We start from the raw sequence: 20,789 nt of genomic DNA, 5'->3' as shown, positions 1-20,789 counted from the left end.
GTCCTATCATTCAGCCTGTTAATGAACTAAACGGTCTCATATAAGACCCAAAGACATCTAATTAGGAGAATAAGTTTGGGCACACGGATATACCACTGCACTGGCACCACTCTTACTCCTCATTGCCACTGAGGAGTAGCCCAGCTAGCAGACATTCAATCAGTGAAAACGTAACCTATTTTCCACTGCGTCGGCCTTCGCATCCCAATTAGACATTCAAAAGCCCATAGGGACACCCTAAGTGGTGTTCAATAACAGTGCCTAAGCTCGTGTAGCACTGTATTTCCTATTTCATCCTTTTATCTTGGCTACTAATGAAATCAAAAGTCTCATATAGGACTCAAGAACATGAAACTCGGAGAGATGCAGCTCAAGTACGCATTCCGAGTATACTTTGCCATGAAGAGGCTCAACACCAAAACCTTTCGCCAAGACTATCTTCAACCACGGATCGACTGTACTGTTTCCAAATAAAGGGGCGAATAACAGCCACGCATTAGCTACTTTCGAGCGTATTCTATATCGTTACCATGGTTCAACCCAGAGGGCATCAGAGCGCGCTCTGGGCATAACTCACGTTGGAGGATTTCTTGAGATCCTCCACGTCACCCTCACAGCAATACACTCGCTTCTCCCTTGAGTCCTACACTACAAAAGCCGCGAAAACTACGAAGAGCCATACTCAACGCTTAGCTCCAAAATGGCTCAGATGGCTGCACGTACGGAGAGCCTGCTCGACAAGCTCCCACACCTCCGGGAACTAGAGCATGCGGTAAAGAAAACAACCAACCCGGTCGGAGCGCTTTGTTGCATTTTTGAAGCCGGTGTGGACAAGCAGGCCACCAATATCGACCACTTCTTAGACGTGCTGGAGACGATTGGGTGCGACTCCCCACTCTGGTCTGAAGTACAAGAAGAGAAATGGGCAAGGGGCCTGACTGACCGAAGCTCCTCAACGGAAGGAACCATTCTCGATGGATTATCTTGCGCACTCAAGGACACCCAGCGCGAAAATCCACTTCGTGACGAATATCGAGAGACAGACGCCGAACTCCTGGAGACTCTGAGGAGGACTCGCAACCGTCAACGCCATGGAAAGAAGACTACCCCCGACAACTCTCTGCCTTCATCCCCGAGACAACGCAAGCGCAAAATTCAAGAACTCTGGCACGCGCTCCTCGACGAAGGGGACATCGAATACATCCACGGCCTCCGTAATTCCGAAACCTTCAAAAACGGGCTCACCAACAACGTCTTCATCGACGAACACGCCACGATCGCTAAAAAGCACGCTGTCATCGGCAAGAACGTCTTTTGGACTGATGCATCGACCCAAATCAACGGACTCTCAGCGGTAGCTGTCGCGTACAGCCCCGTTAACTCTCTTTATCTTGCCACCACTCCCGCGAACGCCGGCTACGGCCACACTTCTGACTCCGCCGAAACATACGGAGTTCTCTGCGCCCTCCACGTCGCTGAAAGCCTCCTCCGCCAGGACAACGAGTGGCGTGAGGCAATGGGCTCAGACGTATTGGTTATACAGTGCGATTCCCAGAACGCTCTGCGCCAAATCGGAGCTTGTACTGCTGAGCAAGGCTCGCCGATACGATATTTTATCAAGAAGATTGTGGAGGCCGTGTATAGAATATACGAGCTTGGTTTAAAGGTGGAGTTTCGATGGGTGCCAGGACACAAGGGGGTCACTGGCAACGAGGTCGCGGACAGAGCGGCAAAGAATGCGAGGATGCAGTATGAGCAAGAGGCGAGTGCCCAATCAGAGTACCTCCAAGCCCAGTACGCGCATCTTCAAGGTCAAGTTAAGCAACTCCAAGGCCAGCACGAGTACCTCCAAGAGGCGAACGCACAGTACGAGTACCTCGAGGCTCAATACGTGCATGTTCAGGGTCAGGTCGAGTATCTCAGAGATCGGTACGTGCATGTCCCAGAAGCAAGTGCCCGATACGAGTATCTTCAAGATCAGTACGTGCATGTCCAAGATCGGATTGAGGATCTCCAAGTTCGGCATGGGCGTCTCCAGGCTGCTAGCGAGGCTGCCGCTGTTGCACAAGCTGTTGCTGGACAAGCCGCTGTTCAGTGGCATGTTCCGGGCACGTACTCTGTTTACGGGGAGCTGCAGATGTTTTATACTCAGTTTTGAGCAAGAGGTGGATGTGTTGGAAAGAATGTCATGTGATCGTGGCTAAATTTGGAGTATTTAAACGCATCTTCGGCTTTGGACTTGAAATTTTTCCTTCATCACACCTCGGATCGTTCCCGAATAAAACGGCAGACAGAAAGTCCCCATGTTCTGCTGGGCGTGGGATCTGGGAGTTGAGAGTCGCATGGAAATCCTCCGAGCAGCGGCTACATGGAGCAGTGAGAAAGACGGTGTGTCGTGGTTATGGTCATTCGTTCTTCATGATGATTTCCTTTGTCGACAACAGCCGATGCTTATCATCAGAACTGTAACTTAACAACAAATACCAAAAACATTAGAAAACCCATCGTTATGTCTTGCTCTTCGTCTTCGAGATTTCATGCTAATTTTCCTGATCTAGTGACAGATGTATATATCATCATCGCCTGGCGCTAACTCTCCCACCCTTCCAACCCCCTCCTCCATGGTCACCACTCTCCGCACCCATAGAGGCTCCCGAGTTCCAGTTTGGAACTTCCAAGACTGCACTCCGGATCTCTCCATAAGCGCAGACCGAACGTTGTTTTATTGGGTCTGACAATAACTTCTCTGCTGAGGAAGAAAGCCGGGATTGCAAAGAATGCGGGAGATTTTATGCCTAGGTCGCGGTATATGGCACGTGATCTGGGCGTGACTTGAAAGGGGAGAGATAGCGGTGAGCGGAGCTAAGTAGAAAAGGGACAGGTCGTAGAAGTAGTTTTGCAGTGGGGCGACAGAATATACAGGCTGGTCGCCTCCAATATAACTAATATAATCATAGCCAAGCCAACACTGCATCGCTCCAAGCATCCGCCGTCTTCGCCTATTACTTAGCCTTGATAGCAACCGTCCAAACCGACGAGGAAGGATAATAGGTCTCCGAAGCCGAGAACGCGACGGTGAAAGACGCCTCTCCATCTTCACCATCCGCTGCACCCGTCCCGACAGCTTGGGCCTGAAGCGTCCATATATCTGAACTTCCTCCCTCGAGATCGGGATCTTGCAGAAGGACGAGGTTCTGTGAATCGTTAGCAATGCATGACAAATACAACATCCATTCATTACCTCGTCGTTTAAGTCGACATCAATATCGACCGCATCAAGTGACTGTAACAGATTAGCATGACCGCCTTAATTCCTCGCTCTACTCCACTCACCGTGATCTTGATATCAAAAACGTCCCCAACAGTGACCGTATCCGGGAACTCGATCGTAACGTCGTCTTTCGCAACTCCCTTCGGCTCTGCCGGTTTGCGCGCCTTGACAAAATCATCTATAGCCTTCGAAACAGTAACAATGTTCTCCGGCGTCGCACACCCATCCAGCTGAATCAAAACATTACCATAGACTAGCACGTTCAAGTTGCTACCTCCCTTACTAACGAGGTGCAGCGCAGCCAGATACCCCTCGGCTGGCGTAGCCGTCAAGATGTCCTCTGGATCCCGCTCTAGCATCGTTACCTTCTCTTTCGCTTTCTTGATCGCCGAAGGGTTATCTTCGAGGATCTCGATAGCCACGGAAATGAAAGCGGGCTTGGGGGTGGAGAGTTTCTGGTGGAAGTCCCAAGTCACGGCGGAATGCTTTGGTCCGGTCTCTACGTGATGCTGTTTAGTGAGGAAGGTCCACGAGGGCTGAAGAGCTTTCACTGTGCTTTCGACCGCGGACAGGAGGTCCTTGATCGGAATCGCCATTGGTAAGGTCGAGTCAGCACGCTCCTGGTCAGTGAGTCCGCTCATGATCTTGTCGATCGAGCCCGAGATGGCCACGTCGAGCTCGAAATCAGCGACCTGTCCGAGCGTGGTGTGTTTGTCTTGGTCCCAAGTGTTACCGAGTATAGTTTTGGATGTGACCGCATCAATCACGTCGTTGAGATACTGAGTGACGGTGGTGGGCGGAAACACCGGCCCGGCACAGGCATCTGCTGCGAGTTCGTCGAAGGACGATCCAGTCGTGATACGGCGGATACAGGCCCATTTGTGGTTGCGGAAGCTCCACCTCTTCCGCCCATCGTGTGGGACGGCATTATCGAATATTTGGTCTTGGAGGTATACAGCTCCCGCGGTGTCGGAGTTGCCAAAGAAGGGGTTATTAGCGTCGCCCCAGCCGACGAGATCTTTCGTGTTGATGTACCCGAAGCGTAATGGATTCGTGAAGCTGTCGGCGTACGTGCCCTTCCAAAATCGATCTACCGTAGTCACGTCGACCATTTCTCCGGGGTTGGAGCCCTTCTTCTGAACGATATTGCCTGACAGGTCGCGGAGCTTGTAGGGGAGACCGAGATTCAGCACACAGTCGACTAGCCCTGCCTGGTCGTAGCAGTTGACAAAAGATACGCGATTGGGGTCCATCCGGTTGTCTAGCCAGCTGTCCAGCTTGAATGTCGATTCGTTCGCGGTAAAAGCGGAAGCCCCGGCCCAAACGTGGTATCGGTAGCTATGTATGGCGTCGTTGGCAGTGGTGGGGTCGCGTTTCTTCAGAGTCTCATCGAAGGTTGAGGCGTGGCATCTTTTCACAGCCCATTGGATCCAGTCATTCATGGTCTGCAAAGACTTGTCCGGGGTCGGCAGGGCGAAGAGCTGCAGGAAGTCGATGGGGATGCCGTCTTTCATGTAGTAAGGAGCGATGTCCTCCACGACAGCGTAGATCTCGAAATTAACTTGAGCGACTGGATATCCGGGACCTGCAGTCGTGTTCATCTGGAAAGAGATGGAATCCTTGAACCCCCATGGGCCAACTGATCGAGGTATGACGGTAATCGGGAACGTCGTGATCCCATTGACAGTGTCTAGAGTTTGCCAGCCGCTCTGAAGAGTGTATTTGTAGCCCGGACTTGAGCCTCCAATATACCAAAGGCTGCCATCAGCTCCCAGGGCCGGGTCGTGTTTGACTTCTGCGAGGAGTTGGGTGGGTTCCATGGCGTCCAACTTGACTGTGAAAGGAAAACATTCGGTTGGATTGGCGGGATCCCAGACTTTCAGATTGGCTTTGCGCCAGGCGGGATTTTTTTGGGTGAAGATTCGACGCAGCGGGACGTGCGTGTCTGGAAGTACCAGGGAGAGTAAAGCTAGAAAAACATTTATTTGGAGACCTCCGCGGATTCACGGCGACAGTACTTACAGAAATTGTGCAGGTCGGCCATATCGATGGTTTCGCGATTTGTACGCAGACTTGAGCAGAATGTTTCAATCAAGAAATGTCAATGATATAGCGATATTGAGCGGACTTGTATGAAAAGCGAAGATGGAAGGCTTTAAGTTGGAGATGGAAATATTTTTTTACTGGGCCTGCCAGAGTAGACTATTTATACTTCGGCCAACAAAGCTCAATACTATCTACAACTAGCAAGCTGACGGTTTTCTTAGGCATTATTGACGAAAGCAATGGAAGAGCTGAAGTTTGTGGGCTGGGCCTAGACTTGTGATTTTAGTGATTCTGATATTGGCTGCATGAAGGCTTTCCCGATGGACTTAGATCTGCTTGACGAGTCTCGGCTGCGGAGCCCGAACCATCGTAGCTATACGCGCAATGCACGTTTTCACCTCTATCACCTCGCTAAACTCCCCTAGACCTGTACTTGGACCATTAGTGCGTACTGGATCAGCTCAGCCACGTCAACGCCTCCCTCGGTTCGGGCCGTCCAAGACGTTCCAGAAGGTGAGCTGTTGTGAAGGGTGAATCTGTATCCGGAACCGCCGATGGCGATGGCGAGGAAGGTCTTTCGATGCTCGAGTATGATCTTTGTGCATCTCAGTCCTAGAGCTAAATCTGAACGATCTCGACCTTTTATAGCTAGCATATGGCGTCGCGCACGGACTTGACTATCCGCGTCGTTCCTACATAAATACAACTTGTGGCTTTTCGCTGGGATGATGTAGGCATGAATAAAAGTTAAAGAGATTGAAACATAGCCTCGATAGAGGCACAATCGCTGAATCTAGTACAACATGGGGCTACGTGAACCCTTAATGAGTTGACTATGACGCTTTTCCTGGGAGTAGTACCACAACAAATCAGCCATTCGTAAGGCAAAATACGTGGGGATCGGCCGATTTAGTCTTTCGCATCATCTCCACCTTGTGTATGTTGTGTGTTCCCGAAAGGTAGTTTGCCCAATGACTACGCGGACCCGGCCTATGCAGTCAACTCAATTATCCTGTCCCGGTGACAAAAATAGTCCCTCATCGCTGAAATCGTAGAGGTAGGTTCATGGTATGTCGTTGAACGGTTGCCACGTCTCCTGGAAGCGTAATTCACTCCCTGTGCCAAATATGAAAGACTCAAGAGACCGAAGAGGATGTCTTTCGTGTAGCCTATGAAAGGTAGTAAACATGGGGGAGCGCCGAGTTCGAGTGTATTTGCCTTAAAGGGTGGTGTTTCTCGGATTTTTCCATCCCCTGAACAGGCAGTTCGAGGCAAAGGGCCGTTTCGAGGACTTCAAGATTGATCGTAGCTCTGTCGAAGACGTATGGCAGGCCGATGGGAAGTGGCCGTATTTCCTTGAGTGCAGTTCGCTCTGCGAGTATAGTTGAAAGGGTGAACGAGGGCCTTTGCACGTCGCCTGGGAAAGGCCTTTCGGTGCTGAGGCGATTCTTCGTAGCTGCTCACAGTGACCGGTCATACGAAATTATGGGGATGTGAACGTGATGTGTAGTGAGCTGGCTCAATAGCTGGAATTGACGCCGGTGGTGTGGCCAAACCCCAGCTCCTCCGCCTCCGCCTTCCCCTCCTCACGATGTTATTGGGACCACAAACTCTACGAGAACGATACCAACAGTACTCTGACAGAGATATACAAGATATCCGGTGGCAGGGCAGCGCCTCCGCGGCCAATTGCGGTCTTACAGTGCCCCCTCTCCCGGCTTGGGAGCAGCCTCGAGATATCTTTCCGGGGCTGCATCAGTGGGTTCTGCCCCGGAGAGGACTCAACAACCACCAGACGAAGAGCGACAGAAGCACACTTTCACTCACCGAGGGCAAACAAAGACTAACGTAGGCGACTTTCGGATAGTACTTACGCATTAACGGAGACATGAGCAGCGATGTCTCGCCTTTCTTTCCACCACCTCGACGTCAGAGCCGCCACCCAGAGGCCCATCTCAACACCAGCCCACACAGTCTGAAAGGCACGAACTTGAAACACCGGCAATAACACGTCCATTTCTACAGGACGCGGCAGTTGGCTCCGTCTCCTGACTATCTGGCCCCGAGGGTAGTGACAGACGTCCGCCCGCTTGCTACTCGAGCACAACCACCCCGTTGAAGCGGAGGGCAACACCACACACCGCAGCTTGCCAACTAGGATTTATTAGCACATACTCATGGATAAAGACTAGGCAGATCTTACAGACGACTGACGAGATACTGGCAGCACATGCTCGTGCAGTCTTCTCGCCATGGTCCGCGAGGGGTACCCGGGCAGCCACCATTAGCTTTTGACCATAACCGATTCGTCAAGGCACTCAGATACCCCCCAGCTCCCGCTGTGTGCTGCGGCACGAAATGGTTAGCCCAGCCAGCTGCTGCAGCCCCTCACGCGAGTCGATGCCACGAACAGCAAATCGTAACGCAACGGTGGTGCCCACTGCTCACCCCTGCCCGGACTAGAGTCGTCCCAGACCTCTGACCCACGAATACCAATCCATTGAAGATCGGCATTACATCTGACTTGGTTTGGAGAGGCATGATCGGGGCTGGGGCTTCCCGCGGCATATCTGTGCTACGCCTCCGTATTTGCCTTAGGGTGCAAAGTACGACTTGTAGAAAAAGCGGGAAAGAGGAAGCCCATGGAGGGAGCAAGATACGAGAAAATTCTCAAATGAAGGAGTCTTGGTGTGACCAATTTCTGAAAGAGCTAGGATGACATGGTGTCTACGGTACAGCACGATACGTTACTGGTGCTTCTACCACACCAATAACGGAGAGACAGAAGCCTCAATGTACCGGCAACACCCGTGTCTACTCCTCCGTCAAGGCATAATGGCTCGCAGGGCCAGCAGTCAGCGGCCTGGGATGTCTGGACTCCCCAACGCATTCTCGCTTCTGATGCAATTAATGCTCGACCGGTCCTGAAATGCGGGGTCTGGGGCCTGTCACTTGGCGGTGGCAGCAAGCGGTGGGAACACTTGCATTCGGATGCAGGAGTTCCCACAGTTCCTTGGGATGGCATGCGCGCCATCTGGAATTGACCTCTAGAGTTTCGAAGGTTGATAGACAGGATAATCAACGTGGAAACTCCATGAGCCCTGTATAATCCAATGTGGCTCTAGGGCAGAGGCCCCGCTCCTGGATTACGTTGCACGGTCATAGCGTCGAGCAAGAGGAGGAGCTCGTGGATGCTGCACAGAACGTGGCTACAGGAGCGTTGTTGGGCTAGGCCCATGCCTGGCAGACGATCAAGCCGCTGCGATGACCACAGGGAGCGCGTGATACCTTTGTTTGCTGCGGCGCTGAGGTCCACCCCCCCGATGCTTCATTGTCTCAGCACGCAGGCCGATCCGGGCATGGTGGATGGCTCATCCGCCGCCTGAAGCGAACAATGGCGTGCAGGATGGCTGGCAGCCCGCTGAAAGGAGGTCCCGGGGGCGGCGGCAACCGAGCAGATGCTGGCCTGCAGAAAACGGCACAGAGCAGCGCAAAGAGGGGTTTCTGGGCCTGGAGGTGTGGTGCACCCTGGCCACGGCCGTTAGGGGGGTCTCACGACTCTGTTTGATGAGGAGTTCGACGGCCTGTTGAGGAGGGAGGATGTCACGATACGCAGGATCGTCCACGGTGATTTGCCAGTCTGTCCCGCGGCGCGGTCTCCTGTCGCCCCCGCCGGTGGGTTTTCAATTTGCAGGCGTTCGTCCCAAATTGTGTCCGGCTAGACTGCTGTTGGCCTGGCTTTCTCCGCATTTCCTCCCCCCAAGCCCCTGACCCTTGGCTGGGCCGTGCGAGCTGCAGCAAGCCTCAAAGGCGTTGCCAGTCTGCGCTCTCCGACCTCTCACCACCTCTGTGATGAGCGTTCTGTCTCCAGCCCTGCTTCCTACAAAGCTGGGATTCCCCCCTCGCCTGCTGCTGGACGAGCCGAAAGGACTTTGCTTTGTCTCCGGCTCGATACTTCTGCTGTCCAGCGTAGCATCCATCGAGTTGCCAGCGCACTTGCCGCGGACGCTGCTGTTGTTCCCCACAGCTCTTGCGATCTCGAGGGAGTCGAACCACCCGCCCAGGCCGTCGACGGCCAGCGCTCTTCCTCTGCGCTTCTGCCCTCGCCCTCCTTGCATCGCGTCGCTCGGCACCCGGAGCGACAATATGCGCCCTCGTTAATCCTTGGATCTCCAGCACGTCTGGTTCGGATCGAGAAGAGGTTCAGCGCGGCGCCAGGCCGTGGCGTTGCCCCACATTCTTTCCCGTTCCAAGGTTACTGCCATCCTGTGCCACGACCGATGTCCAGTGTATACCGTCTCTTTTTTCTATCCACAATTCTGCGCGCTTTGAAAGACTAGGGATAGACTGGCTGAAGACTTTTGGCGTATCATTACGGCTTCGTTAAGGTAAATAATGACCGGCGACGTGGCGCGGCCCCTGACGACCATTCGACTGTTTGTTCCCTGGCTCACTGTTGCTATTAGCTTTTTTCTGCAATCAAAAATTGTTTCGATACAGTACGAATAGGAAGCTTTCGTCGTAATCAGTAGAATTCGGTCGGTTAGGTGAGATATCCCCGCGCGTTGTCCCGACGCCCTTCTCCCTTCTCCCGGGGCAGGCAGAGGTGCGCGACGAGGCAGTAGATGCCTTGGTGCTAACAGCAATTGTAGGTAGCCTGACTGGTGATTTAGATAGAGGTTTTGGCCCCGATATATCCCCGGCTTCGTTTTTGGTAGAAAAGTGTTTCTGTATTCAGGTAAGCAGCTCTCCTTAGACAAGTGGTAAGACTGCTCCCGCAGCGCTCCCTGCAGACTTGCACGGCCTGACGGACCGGGCAACGAAGTGGAGAGAACTCCTCTGTCCCATTCGCACTCGTGTTGTCGGCGTTGTGGGGGTGAGTTGGTTGTGGTGTTGAGGGTAGGTCTGCGGGCTCGTCGCAGCGCCCGGGCATCTCCTTGCCCCCGTGCAGGAGTTCTCCCCCTTCGGCTTCGTATTTCGACCATCGTGCTTGCGGGAGGAGAGCCTAGAGAACAGCTCCAACTGTTCTGAGGCCTCAATCTCGTGGGTGTGGCGTGTTGAAGGGAGGAGTTGTCGTGAGCGCGGGCTGCAGCACGTCTATCAAATTCGGGGGCAGCAAGCAGATCGCGCACGATTCTTTGTCACATACAAACTTCTCTCCCGTCTGATTACTGCCCCTCGAGCCTCTACCTTCTTCAATCTCTTTTTGAGTGCAGTATCAAGGGCCCCGACTAAACAGGGCGTGCATCATAGTAATTCGCAGAGCCCAAGGCCCCTGACGCTCCAACTCGGCCCACGCACGAGCAGCCTCACGACACCGGGCAGGAGGGCGTGACCACCCCCTACGATTCCGCTAGTGCCGTCTCGTCGCACACGAACGTCCTTCCTCTTCATCGCCCTCACCCCACCTCCACCCCTTTCTCATCACCCTCATCACCTCCCACAACCCATTCATCAGCACCTCTCCGTGCATCATCTACAGCTTCTCGCTGCTCGACCTGGTGATCACTGGGCTCGACGGTCGCAAGGCACGTCGCTCCGCCCGAGACTCCAGCGCGGTGGCCTGAGTGATCCGTCCGCCCTCCCTCGAAGATTTCATCAAGAGTCATCGACAGGATCATCTCGGCGCTCGCCAGTTCATTGCACCTCGTCGACGACGTGATAGGTAAGCACTTCTATCAGCTCGCCGCATTCCTTTGGCTTGCTAGACGCGTCATTGTCCCCAGCTCACATCCCCTCAGCCTGCACCACTAACCCCGCCAGCCGCAACTTCCATCGACATAGCCCGTGGCTTGCAAGCCACAGACAATTGGTAAGTCTCTATCTCACTTTACAATCCCTCCAGCTTCGCGTTGCTGACCCTCACGACCAGCGTTCTCGTTGACGGGTTCGGCACGTGTGGCTCCACAGCTGTGTCTGCCATCTACAGTCGATACATCAACACAAGCACATCATTCCATTTATTTAATCACGAGAGCAATCTAGAAGCTTGTGACAAGAGGTAGGCCTTCCAACGTTTTGCTGAGTCTCCTTCGCGCTGCGTTTCTGACGCTCCTATTCAGCTTCTGCACCAACATACCTTCAGATCTTTACATCTTCGTGCTCTTCTAGCAAAAGACGAGCTCTTTTAGAGACTCAAGACATCTCTCCTCGAAGAACAATCTCCCTATCATCTCTTTGCGTTTTACCTGGGTGCCTACGATCGCCCAGTAGAACTTTCGGCCAATCGCAAGACTTCTGGAAAGACCACCATTCATCTTTCTATTCTTTTCAACAGCGCTCAAGCGACAGACCTTCAAGATGTCGCACGCATACAAGAAGTCCACTCAGTCGTATCCCGGCACCGCTGGAACGAAGGCCGACAAGCAGCAGGCTCGCCGTCCAACACCCGACTCGGAAGTGCTAGCGTCTTCTGATGAAGACACAAGCGAACACGTGCTTACGAGGGTAAAGTCAAATCCCCTCACAGCACGCCGCCAGTCTTCCTCGTGGCTTAACGACATTCAACCGCACCGGAAGGTCTCGCTCAGTGGGGCCTCGCAGACCGGCAACTCGCAGCCTCCCACCCCGTCAGTCGAACAGGGCACGGGCCAGCCGCGCACTGGATCGGTTAGCTTCCCATGGAACGCTGCGTCCTTCACCTCTGCGCGAGACGGCCTGACGTCTCCAACCGTACAGGAACAAGCTGATCCCACGATCGGCTTCCTCCTTAACCAAAAGCCTGTCCGCAAGGCGGTGCGGTCGCTCTCATACTCGGTCGGCCAACAGGACGACGAGCTCCTCATACCAAATCCATCCGGCCACTTCGCTGGCCGCGGTCCTCGTTTGAATTCCACCTCCGTTCGCCACCGGCCATCAAAGCCGAGTCTTCTTGGCGAGGCTCCTCTGGACTCAAGCGGGCTTCCGCAACTGTTGGAAGACGAAGACGATATGAACAGCGGCTCGACCGCGTCAGAGGGTGGACTCAAGCTGCCCGCGTCACATTGGGCCAAACCGGACTCATCCGCTGAGGCATCTTCAAACGCGCTCTTGCGTCAGGCTGCGGAACAGAACGCTCGTGCTCGGCACCGAGCCTCGACTACAGGCTCTCCGCCTTCGTACAACCGCAAGAAGACTGCAGGTCCCATCCGAGGCCTCTCCCTAACCGAATTTGACTCTGCTATCGAGGAGATGGAAGATCAGATGGAGGAACTGTCATACAATCGACGCTATAGCGAGAATGTCGCTGGTCTCGGCGCGGGCCTCGACCGCATCACTACGGAGGCCGGGATAATTGACAGCCCAAAAAAGCCCCACTGGGCCACCTCGCTGAGTTTCGGCGATCCCTTCGGCACACATTCCAGACGCCATTCCTTCGCTGACGTCAAGAGCCATCAGGGCTCAAAGACCGTCAACAAACTTGAACACACTGACGAAGAAGAGGGCGACCCCATGTCTCCTGGTTCTCGCTTCAGATACCAGAGTGAGTTGGAAATGTTCAATTACATGTCAAGTGCCGTCGAGGAGGACAGGAAGAAAGCCGAACAGCAGGCTTATACATACGCATCCCAATACTTCGACGGCACCGTCCCCAAGGGTCGAAAATTGAACGAAATGCTAATCAGCGCGATGCACCCAGATCCCTACGAAGAGGACATGCCAGGACCCTCCAACAGCAGCAATCCATATGCTGTCCCAGAAGTGATCAACCGTCCAACACGCCGCTTCTACATGGTGGCATTCAAGTGCTCCCGTTCCGATGTGTACTATCTTCCCGAGAATACTGGACTGGAGCTCCAACAAGGTGACATGGTGATCACTGAAGGTGACCGGGGCATAGATCTCGGAACCGTTACTCACGCCGATGTCACGCTGACGGACGCCAAGAGATACAAAGAGATAGCCTCCATCGAACACTTCCGATGGCTGATGATGTTCTCGCGAACCGCTATGAACAATGGTAGCCTGTACCCTGGGCCTGATGGCATGCTTGCGACCACGCATCAACCCCTGGCCACGGCTCTCGGGCAGATGACTGCCGGCGGCACCACACTTCCTCAGCAATATGTCGGAGGAGTGGACATGGAGCTTAAGCCCAGGATCATCCGCCGAGTGGCGGCTACTCACGAGGTTCAGGTCCTTCGTGAAAAGGAAGGCAGCGAGGCAAAGGCGAAGCGTATCTGCCAGGCAAAGGTTGCAGAGCACGGACTGAATATGGAGATCCTGGATGCAGAATACCAGCTGTAAGTCTACTTAATCTCCTCACGCGTAGCATTCCCTAACTTTCTCGCAGTGATTACAAAAAGTTGACATTCTACTATTACGCTGATGCTTATATTAACTTTAACGAGCTGGTTACGGATCTCTTCAAGGTGTACAAGACCCGCATCTGGATGTCGGCCGTCAATCCTGCGTCCTTCGCATCTGCCATTGGAACCAGCATTCCCCCGCCGTCGGCCATTGGCCCTGGAGCCATTGGTTCCAAGGACACCCGCTCAAATGCTCCGCTACGAGCAATGTCATCACCGCAAGATTTCAACGCTCCGTTAACCTCTACCCCGCTTCCTATTGGACTTGGGTACACTCGTAACGTCCAGTACAACGATGAATTCGGCTCATGTATGCTTTACCCGCCAATTGGCCTCTTGTTTCGTCGCCCGCGTACTAATCTGTAATAGATCGCGATAAAGTCAGCATGATGGAAGATGCAAAGAAGATTCGTGAAGGATTGATGCCTTTTGCCCCACCAGGCGTCAACCCGCTGGCTTTCCGACTTCCCGAGGCGACTCCGAACATCCAGCCAGGAGCAAATATGTACCCCCAGCTAGGAAGCCAGTACGCAGCCTTTGAACACCAGATGCCCCGCAACTACCCTCCTCACGCAGCTGGCTACATGTTCGGAAATGATCGCCCTCAGATTCCATGGGACCCGCAGGCCCAACAGGCGCAGGCACAAGGATGGAGTGTACCCATGCCACAAAATCAGTATAGGCATCATCACACGGGGCTCTCCCAGACGTCAACCGCTGGAGCTGCTGGTTCGATGGCTGCTTCGGAACATCAGCTTATCACATCACGTCCGTCGCCCACCCTTGGCATGAGCGGACTTGCGCAAGGCAGCTATCCGACGTCCTCGCATCCATCCCCGGTGCCATCGATGGGTTCGTTCCCTCCCCCAGGAAATTACTCGGGATTCTCGCGTCCTTCTCCATTAGCGGGAATGACTGCCTTGTCATCACCAAACGCGACCTTCAATCCTATGTATCCACGCGAACCCGTGTCCGTCTACGAACGAACCAACGTGGCCGTCAATCCTCCGTATGGACGTGAAAACGTGTCCGTCAGCTCCCAATATGGACGAGCAAATGTAGCCGCCAATCTTCCGTATGCCTATGGACACGCATCGTCGTCCGCTGTCTATCCCCCTTATGTACCGCCATCTCTCGGTCCGGAGGTGCCTGGCAACAATGGACAGGGCCGTGGCTACTACCCTGATGAAGAATGGGTGAAGCGTATGGGTGAGCTGGACATTTCGCCCATCGATAAGCCCAATCCACCAAAGTGAGCGTTGGCATCACCTCTGTTCGGAATCCTAGCCTGATTACTTGGGCTACGATATCGACCTTCACCTATCTTCAACTGCTCATACTTTGCTTCCTCCATGAGCTCTCCGAGCCTTTTTGGCTCTTCCCATACAGTCCTTTCGGACGACGCCGGCCTCACAGACTTACATTCAGCTGGAGAAGGCTTTTCACTACTTCCCATGGTTCAATTTGCTTCACTTCCCTTTCCCATATTCCCCTCCATATATGCCCCCTTCCAAAAATGGTGCTTGATAAGTCATCGGCGTAGTTTTCCTTTCTTCTTCCCTTCACGAAATGCATGCAAAATGATCGGTTCGGCGGAAAGGTCATCGGAGTGGTTTTCATATGGTTTCAGCGAGTATGGGTTGCATGATCCAACCTAGAGGATGGACAGGACGGTCATCGGCGAGCATACTCCTTCACTTGATCGAGTATGTGATGGCAATTCGCAGGATAGCTGAAGACATCCGGAATAAAACCTTTTGCACTACCTTGTGTACCTTGTTAAGCTGTGAATGCGCCCGGGCCCCTTGCGTGCGACGTGATGCCATCAACCATAGCTACTGTTCTCGTCATGATGGAAGCGGTACTGAAAAGCGATGTTACTTCCACAGTCAACGCTATGAAAGACTCTAATAATCAAGGCAAGACCGCTTTGGAGGCTTGTTTCTTGTGAAGCGAAACATATGGTTAGAGTCTTGTGCAGATGATTGAAATTCATCACGTGCAATGCTGAATGGAGACTGGAGCCGATGTCAAAGCTTAGTAAAGCTCTTTTGAACACGATTGAGCTACTACAACAAACGCAAGACCACGTACCGCGGAAAGCCGCCAAAATGAATACGTAGGCCAGCAGAGGGCCATTGTCCTTAGAGATGATGATTCTCGCATCTTAATGTGCGTTTCCCCTTCTGCCTCAAGCGAAACAAACCTTCCGCCATAAGAGCCGCAAGTCTCAACGAGGCTGCGAAGTCCAAGTCCAATCAAACCGTGGCAGTAAGCGCTGGTATTTCCTTGGTCCTCCTTCCCTCAAAGTCAACACGTCAGCACAGCCTTCCTCGGCATGGTTCCTGCAAAGATGGCGCAGTAGTTGGGAGACGCTTGGCCGGCTGCTGAAGCCAAAAAGCCTATCCCCGACGCCGCTTGAGGCCTGCAGGCTGGAGTGTTCTGCGAACTGGCGCCACGACATGCCTCTGCTTGTCACGTCCTCCGTTGACGACGCGTGATGCTCCATCAAACCAGGGGGAATCGGCGTTAAGCAGGGCAGGCCGTGTCGAGCGCTATCGCGCTACCCGCTAGCCTTTGGTGTTGTGCCCGTCGTCTCCTTTGCGCGCTCTCCCGTGCAAAGCACACTGGATCTCTACGTTGTCTCAGCGAGGGCGACTGCAACAATCCCGGCCTTGGCCCTGAGCCATATGTTTTCCTCGGCAGGCTCTCTCGGAAGAGTTTTCACATTGTCGGTTTCTGGCCTGCCGAGTCTCAACACTTGGCATTGACGTCTGCAACCTACGCACAGCCCGCTGCCAGCTGATGGCCCAGAACGAGCCCGCCGCACACCGTTGTGCGCGGCCGGGTGTGTCATCCTATCCGGCGTAGGGGCACTGGTGTCGTCTGCGTAGATATATGTAATAGCACGGTCCGTTGCGTTATGTTCTGGTTGCACCCAGCTCTCCGACACTCCCAGCTTCAACCCTGCCTACTCAGCGTCACCTACGAACAATCTTTTGCTCTTACTACGCAACTTGTCAGCTTCTTGTCCTTTTAAATATCTTCTAACTTCAAGTTATTTGTTCATTCGCTTCCTTGCTCTCGTCGCACGCCTCCTAGCATCCCACCTCCGCAAATCCTCGAATGCACTCACCCAACGCGCTGGCTAAACAAAGTAGTCAAAAGAATCGGCTCTTGGAAACATGGCGGACAGTAATTCTTCCCTCATTCAAGTCAACTCTATGACCGGGCTTTGATTTTCTTCGCTGCAGCTTCCGTGAAATGCCGGTCAAGCAATCTCTCCCTCGCCGAGCCAGCCATCATTCCAGGACTCCATCGTGACAATGACCCGGTCACCTTGTCCATCCGCCACGGTGCTGCTATAGAGCTGAAAGATATCACTACGAATGTCAACACACACCTTCGCGCCGCCACACCTTCCGCTATATCCTCCACCGCTCCACCAACAGAGTCAGCATGGGGTTCGAGGAAGGCCTCGAGCATGACGAAGCCCACCTCGCATGGAACAAATTATTCGGCGGGTGGATACAATGGGAAGCGCAATGGGCTGATCACATATGCGGCCTCTTCATTGAGTGCGACGCATGGCTCAGGGTCCGACACGGATCGTGAAGCCCAGCGTGACCAGGACACTCTTGGTATGGGCAGCTGGGCAGGACTTCCGCCCAGTCCCCCTGTAAAAGGGTCAAACAAGCGACCGAAGAGGTCGAAGAAGCCTCCCGTTGTGCTTATCCAGCATCAGCGGAAAGATGTCGCGGCCCTCCAGGCCGAGGAAGAGTACATAGAGGAGCCCAACTCAGCTGATCTGAAAGGTAAATATCAGCCACCTATGGACCATTGCCGTGTACTGATCCCTTCAAGGCAAGAAGTACCTTCGCCGACGCAAGACTAAACTCGACAACGATGCCAACGATCTCGGTCTCGCGGAGGAGGGCCGCGCGCCTTTGACTACATGCCGCACATTGTCGCCGCCCCTTGGCCGACTTCGCCTCATAGTCGTCCTCATTTCGCTCATGGCAATCGCCCTCACGCTTGGCCTAGCTACATGGGGCATTTGCAACACCAGCAGCAAAGATCTCAAGCACCAGATGTACCGCATCAAAGCTATTCTCTTCGGGTCGATTTCACTGGTTTTCACCTTGACGGCAATCATCATGGTCGCTATGCGACGGGTGCTTACGGAGGTGCTCCTCATGGCTTTGGTGGAGTTTTTGATTGGCTCCATGCTTCTGTTTGAGATTGGGGAGTTTATGGAGCATCAGCATCCGTAGGGAGGGGTTCGGAGTTTGGGGATGGCGTTTTGAGAGGGAAAAAAAGGTGCTGGCGCTCATGGGATGGCGCGTGAGGAGAAAGGGTCTGCAGATTCTACGTATCTTGGATGGAGGTTTCCTCATTGTTCGTCTCGACATTAGATTCCCTACGCATCACGGGAGTTTGGAGGTACATTTTAGATGATACTCTTGAGGCTGTATTCTTCTCTATCATAATCATACATCTTCAGTCTATACTCGATATCAAAATATCACTCCGTCCCTCCCAAAACTCATTCTCGACCAACATGGGCCGCGGTGCTTACGACACGACGGGCACGCCCAAGCCCCCACCGCGCACCTCCACGCCAACCGTAACGCTGCCTCGCCCGGATCCATCAGGCTGCCCAGGCCGAGAGTGGTCAATATTGAATACGTCCTGCACAGCCACGCCGCAAGGCCAGACGGGAGATTGCGCTTTGACCAACCCACCAACCTGTGCAGCACCCCTGCGCGGCATCTTGAGCGCGTCCGAGTCCGAGCAGGCCGCGGCCCGGGCTCGCGCATCGAGAAAATTCTGCGCAAGCGGGGAGGTGAGTGGCTGGTGTTTGGTGTTGGTGGCTGGGGGGGTGCTGATTTGGGAGAGCTAAGCCACAGGGGCCGGCTCGATTTTCCCAACCACTTCGTCTCAAGCATCGCGTCTCATTCTCTCTCGCGTTCGTGTTCGCGCCTCGGACGCCGATTTTTGACAGCCTTGCCGCTGCTTCCGCCTACGAATGCCCTCGCATTCTGTTTTGTGCTGGGCATGCAGGTATCTGCTGAGCCACAGCGGTCGGCTCGATGGTTTCAAAACATAGAGGCAGGTCAATCCGACATCTCAAGCGTCCGTGGCTCGGTGTCTCGCGTCCCGGATACCATCTTTCGACATCGCGCGGACGTTTTGGCTTGAGAGTTGGGCGTGCAGATTCTTACTGAGCCACAGGTCGGCTCGTTTTCCACCGTGCCACCGTTGCGTGCGGAGTTACATAGGTAAACACCAAATCCATCACCTCACTCGGCATCTCGCACCCCGACGACTTCGATTTCGAAGGCTTGCTTTACTTACGTATCGGCCTGGGACGCCTGCAGATACCTGGCCGACGGGCGTTGGGCCCCGACGCCGCGACACGTGGAGGCAACCAACGACTCTTCATGAGCCCGAGCAGGCAAACGGATCGCGATGCTCGATGTGCACGCCGACGCCGCGGATTGCGGATCGCCCAGATTTGTCAAGGTTGACTTCCACTAACTACCGAGTCCAGTCGAGTTTATGTAAGACCAGCTGACGTTGTATAATGCGAATCGCCCAGGGATATAGGATGCTTACTATTGCAAATAGGACAACCGTCAGCAGGTAAGTAGGGAATCGGCTTTGTGGAGTTATTCTAGGCGCCACAGTGGCAAGTGTGTGCCTGGCAGCCTGTGTCCCCGCATTATTATTTCCTCTTCCCTGTCAGTCTTTCAAATCATCACTTTACTCCGATACTTCCGCATAGACATCCCGAGGTCGGTACTGTCGGAGAGAAGCCTTGCTGCAACCTCAGAACGCCTGGGCCTATACGCAGCTGCAAGGATGGTGATGTTACTTTGTAGCCGATAACGCAACATGATCGACGCCATGGTGGCATATCAGCCTCCTGGTGTTGTGGCTGAAGCTGGCGTCGAGCGGGGACGTGCAGCTCCCCTGATGGCCGCAGCTCCCTCCGCATGGTGAAACCAAGCACGCTCTGCTCTCGCCTATATGCTCCCGTTACAGCAGCCACGGCAGTAGTAGTGATACAACACGCCTCTGCTCCCTTGGAGTCGCAGAGATACCCACGGTATCCTCACGACCCCACCAATGGTCTGGGCTGAACGACAGCTCATCCACGGCTGCCTTAGATATGCGTCGACGCTGTGACTGCACGGGGTATTATCGAGCGCTGATATCACATCCAACCCACGAGATAAGAGCAGTGAAAATTTTCGGGGCAGGAGACCGGGAACACGCACTCGGCCTGTGTGGCTCCCACCTGCAGCTCGATATGCGCGTCCTCGTGGAGCTAACCGCGCCCCAACAATCCCATCGTCCATCCCACGAAATGCTTATTTCGAACTGTTATCGCGTCAACACGCTTGACCCCTCTTCCGGTGAGCGCTGCCAGCGGCGCGCGTTTCATTTCCAAGAGACTATCAGCCGATTACCTCCGCATTCCCCGCGCACGCACCCAGTCATGTTTCTTAGATTTCTGATCTCATTTCCCAGCCCAGCTGAGGTGAGCTGGCGCTGGTTGTAAACTTGATCCGAAGATAGAAATCAAGGATCGGATGTTGGCGGGGTACGCCGCATAGGGGAGGGCTGCATCAGTCAATGATTGCGAGGTGGTGGGTGAGGTAAGATGAAGCGGATGAGTCGTCACGTCGTCACCCGGGCTGTCGGTATTGCGGCTCTAAGGTATGGCGACCGCTTCGTGTGCGTAGAAATAAGGGCTCGCAACGGCTACTAAAGACGTGTGCCGAGCTTTTAAAAGTATGCTGGTCTGGATTTGATTAGTCCTTCACGTCTTCTCCTTCTGTCTCATAGCAGCTGCAATTATCAGCGTCTGATATATATATTACTACATCCTACCCCCCATCTAAACGTTCAAATACCTTCAATCCCACCCCCGCAGAATACCCCTTCCCGCTCGCACACCCTCCGCCTCCCTCGAGAAGCCCATAGTCGCCAAACTCTCCGCCTCACTTTCAATCCCATCTCCACATATTCCTCCAGCACATCCCCCTCATCAAGAGCCAACTCCCGCTCCATCATCACCAACTTTCTAAACTCTGCCACTTTGGCCTCAACCCACCGCACATCCCCAAAACCCCGCCTCAAACCTCTCCACCGATACCCTCCCCTCCCCAAGCATG

At 53.9% G+C, this 20,789-nt stretch overlaps 7 protein-coding genes across 7 annotated transcripts; 4 read left to right on the top strand and 3 right to left on the bottom strand.

The window, feature by feature from the left end:
* Nucleotides 1–700: 700 nt before the first annotated feature.
* BDZ99DRAFT_518337 (uncharacterized protein) lies at nt 701–2,158 on the top strand (the record flags this gene model as incomplete). Its single annotated transcript, XM_033725282.1, has 1 exon — nt 701–2,158. The coding sequence occupies one exon, from the start codon at nt 701–703 to the stop codon at nt 2,156–2,158; it is 1,458 nt and encodes a 485-aa protein (XP_033579469.1).
* Nucleotides 2,159–2,968: 810 nt separating this feature from the next.
* Nucleotides 2,969–5,405, bottom strand: BDZ99DRAFT_268196 (uncharacterized protein). The gene is made up of 3 exons (XM_033713867.1): nt 5,294–5,405; nt 3,242–5,240; nt 2,969–3,194 (listed from the first exon to the last, which is right to left on the bottom strand). The coding sequence occupies exons 1-2, from the start codon at nt 5,313–5,315 to the stop codon at nt 3,250–3,252; spliced, it is 2,013 nt and encodes a 670-aa protein (XP_033579468.1). The 5' UTR covers nt 5,316–5,405; the 3' UTR covers nt 2,969–3,194; nt 3,242–3,249.
* Nucleotides 5,406–5,830: 425 nt separating this feature from the next.
* BDZ99DRAFT_268183 (uncharacterized protein) lies at nt 5,831–7,847 on the bottom strand. Its single transcript, XM_033713866.1, has 4 exons — nt 7,729–7,847; nt 7,521–7,663; nt 7,192–7,471; nt 5,831–6,164 (listed from the first exon to the last, which is right to left on the bottom strand). Exons 2-4 carry the CDS (start codon nt 7,600–7,602, stop codon nt 6,065–6,067), a joined length of 462 nt encoding a protein of 153 aa, XP_033579467.1. The 5' UTR covers nt 7,603–7,663; nt 7,729–7,847; the 3' UTR covers nt 5,831–6,064.
* A 1,153-nt stretch (nt 7,848–9,000) lies between these two features.
* On the bottom strand, nt 9,001–9,435 carry BDZ99DRAFT_474659 (uncharacterized protein; the record flags this gene model as incomplete). The annotated part of the gene is made up of 1 exon (XM_033721921.1): nt 9,001–9,435. The coding sequence occupies one exon, from the start codon at nt 9,433–9,435 to the stop codon at nt 9,001–9,003; it is 435 nt and encodes a 144-aa protein (XP_033579466.1).
* Nucleotides 9,436–11,617: 2,182 nt separating this feature from the next.
* BDZ99DRAFT_383962 (PSP1-domain-containing protein) lies at nt 11,618–13,971 on the top strand (the record flags this gene model as incomplete). Its single annotated transcript, XM_033715356.1, has 3 exons — nt 11,618–12,779; nt 12,837–13,539; nt 13,590–13,971. 3 exons carry the CDS (start codon nt 11,618–11,620, stop codon nt 13,969–13,971), a joined length of 2,247 nt encoding a protein of 748 aa, XP_033579465.1.
* Nucleotides 13,972–16,549: 2,578 nt separating this feature from the next.
* BDZ99DRAFT_461175 (uncharacterized protein) lies at nt 16,550–18,054 on the top strand. Its single transcript, XM_033719557.1, has 3 exons — nt 16,550–16,800; nt 16,860–17,420; nt 17,470–18,054. Exons 1-3 carry the CDS (start codon nt 16,791–16,793, stop codon nt 17,877–17,879), a joined length of 981 nt encoding a protein of 326 aa, XP_033579464.1. The 5' UTR covers nt 16,550–16,790; the 3' UTR covers nt 17,880–18,054.
* Nucleotides 17,744–18,568, top strand: BDZ99DRAFT_268055 (uncharacterized protein). Its single transcript, XM_033713865.1, has one exon. The coding sequence runs from the start codon at nt 17,987–17,989 to the stop codon at nt 18,506–18,508; it is 522 nt and encodes a 173-aa protein (XP_033579463.1). The 5' UTR covers nt 17,744–17,986; the 3' UTR covers nt 18,509–18,568.
* The last annotated feature ends 2,221 nt before the right edge of the window (nt 18,569–20,789 follow it).

Source organism: Mytilinidion resinicola, assembly GCF_010093595.1.
Source record: "Mytilinidion resinicola strain CBS 304.34 unplaced genomic scaffold BDZ99scaffold_6, whole genome shotgun sequence".
Taxonomy (NCBI): domain Eukaryota; kingdom Fungi; phylum Ascomycota; class Dothideomycetes; order Mytilinidiales; family Mytilinidiaceae; genus Mytilinidion; species Mytilinidion resinicola.
The sequence above is the reverse complement of the archived record's forward strand: the minus strand, read 5'-3'. Positions and strand labels throughout refer to the sequence as shown.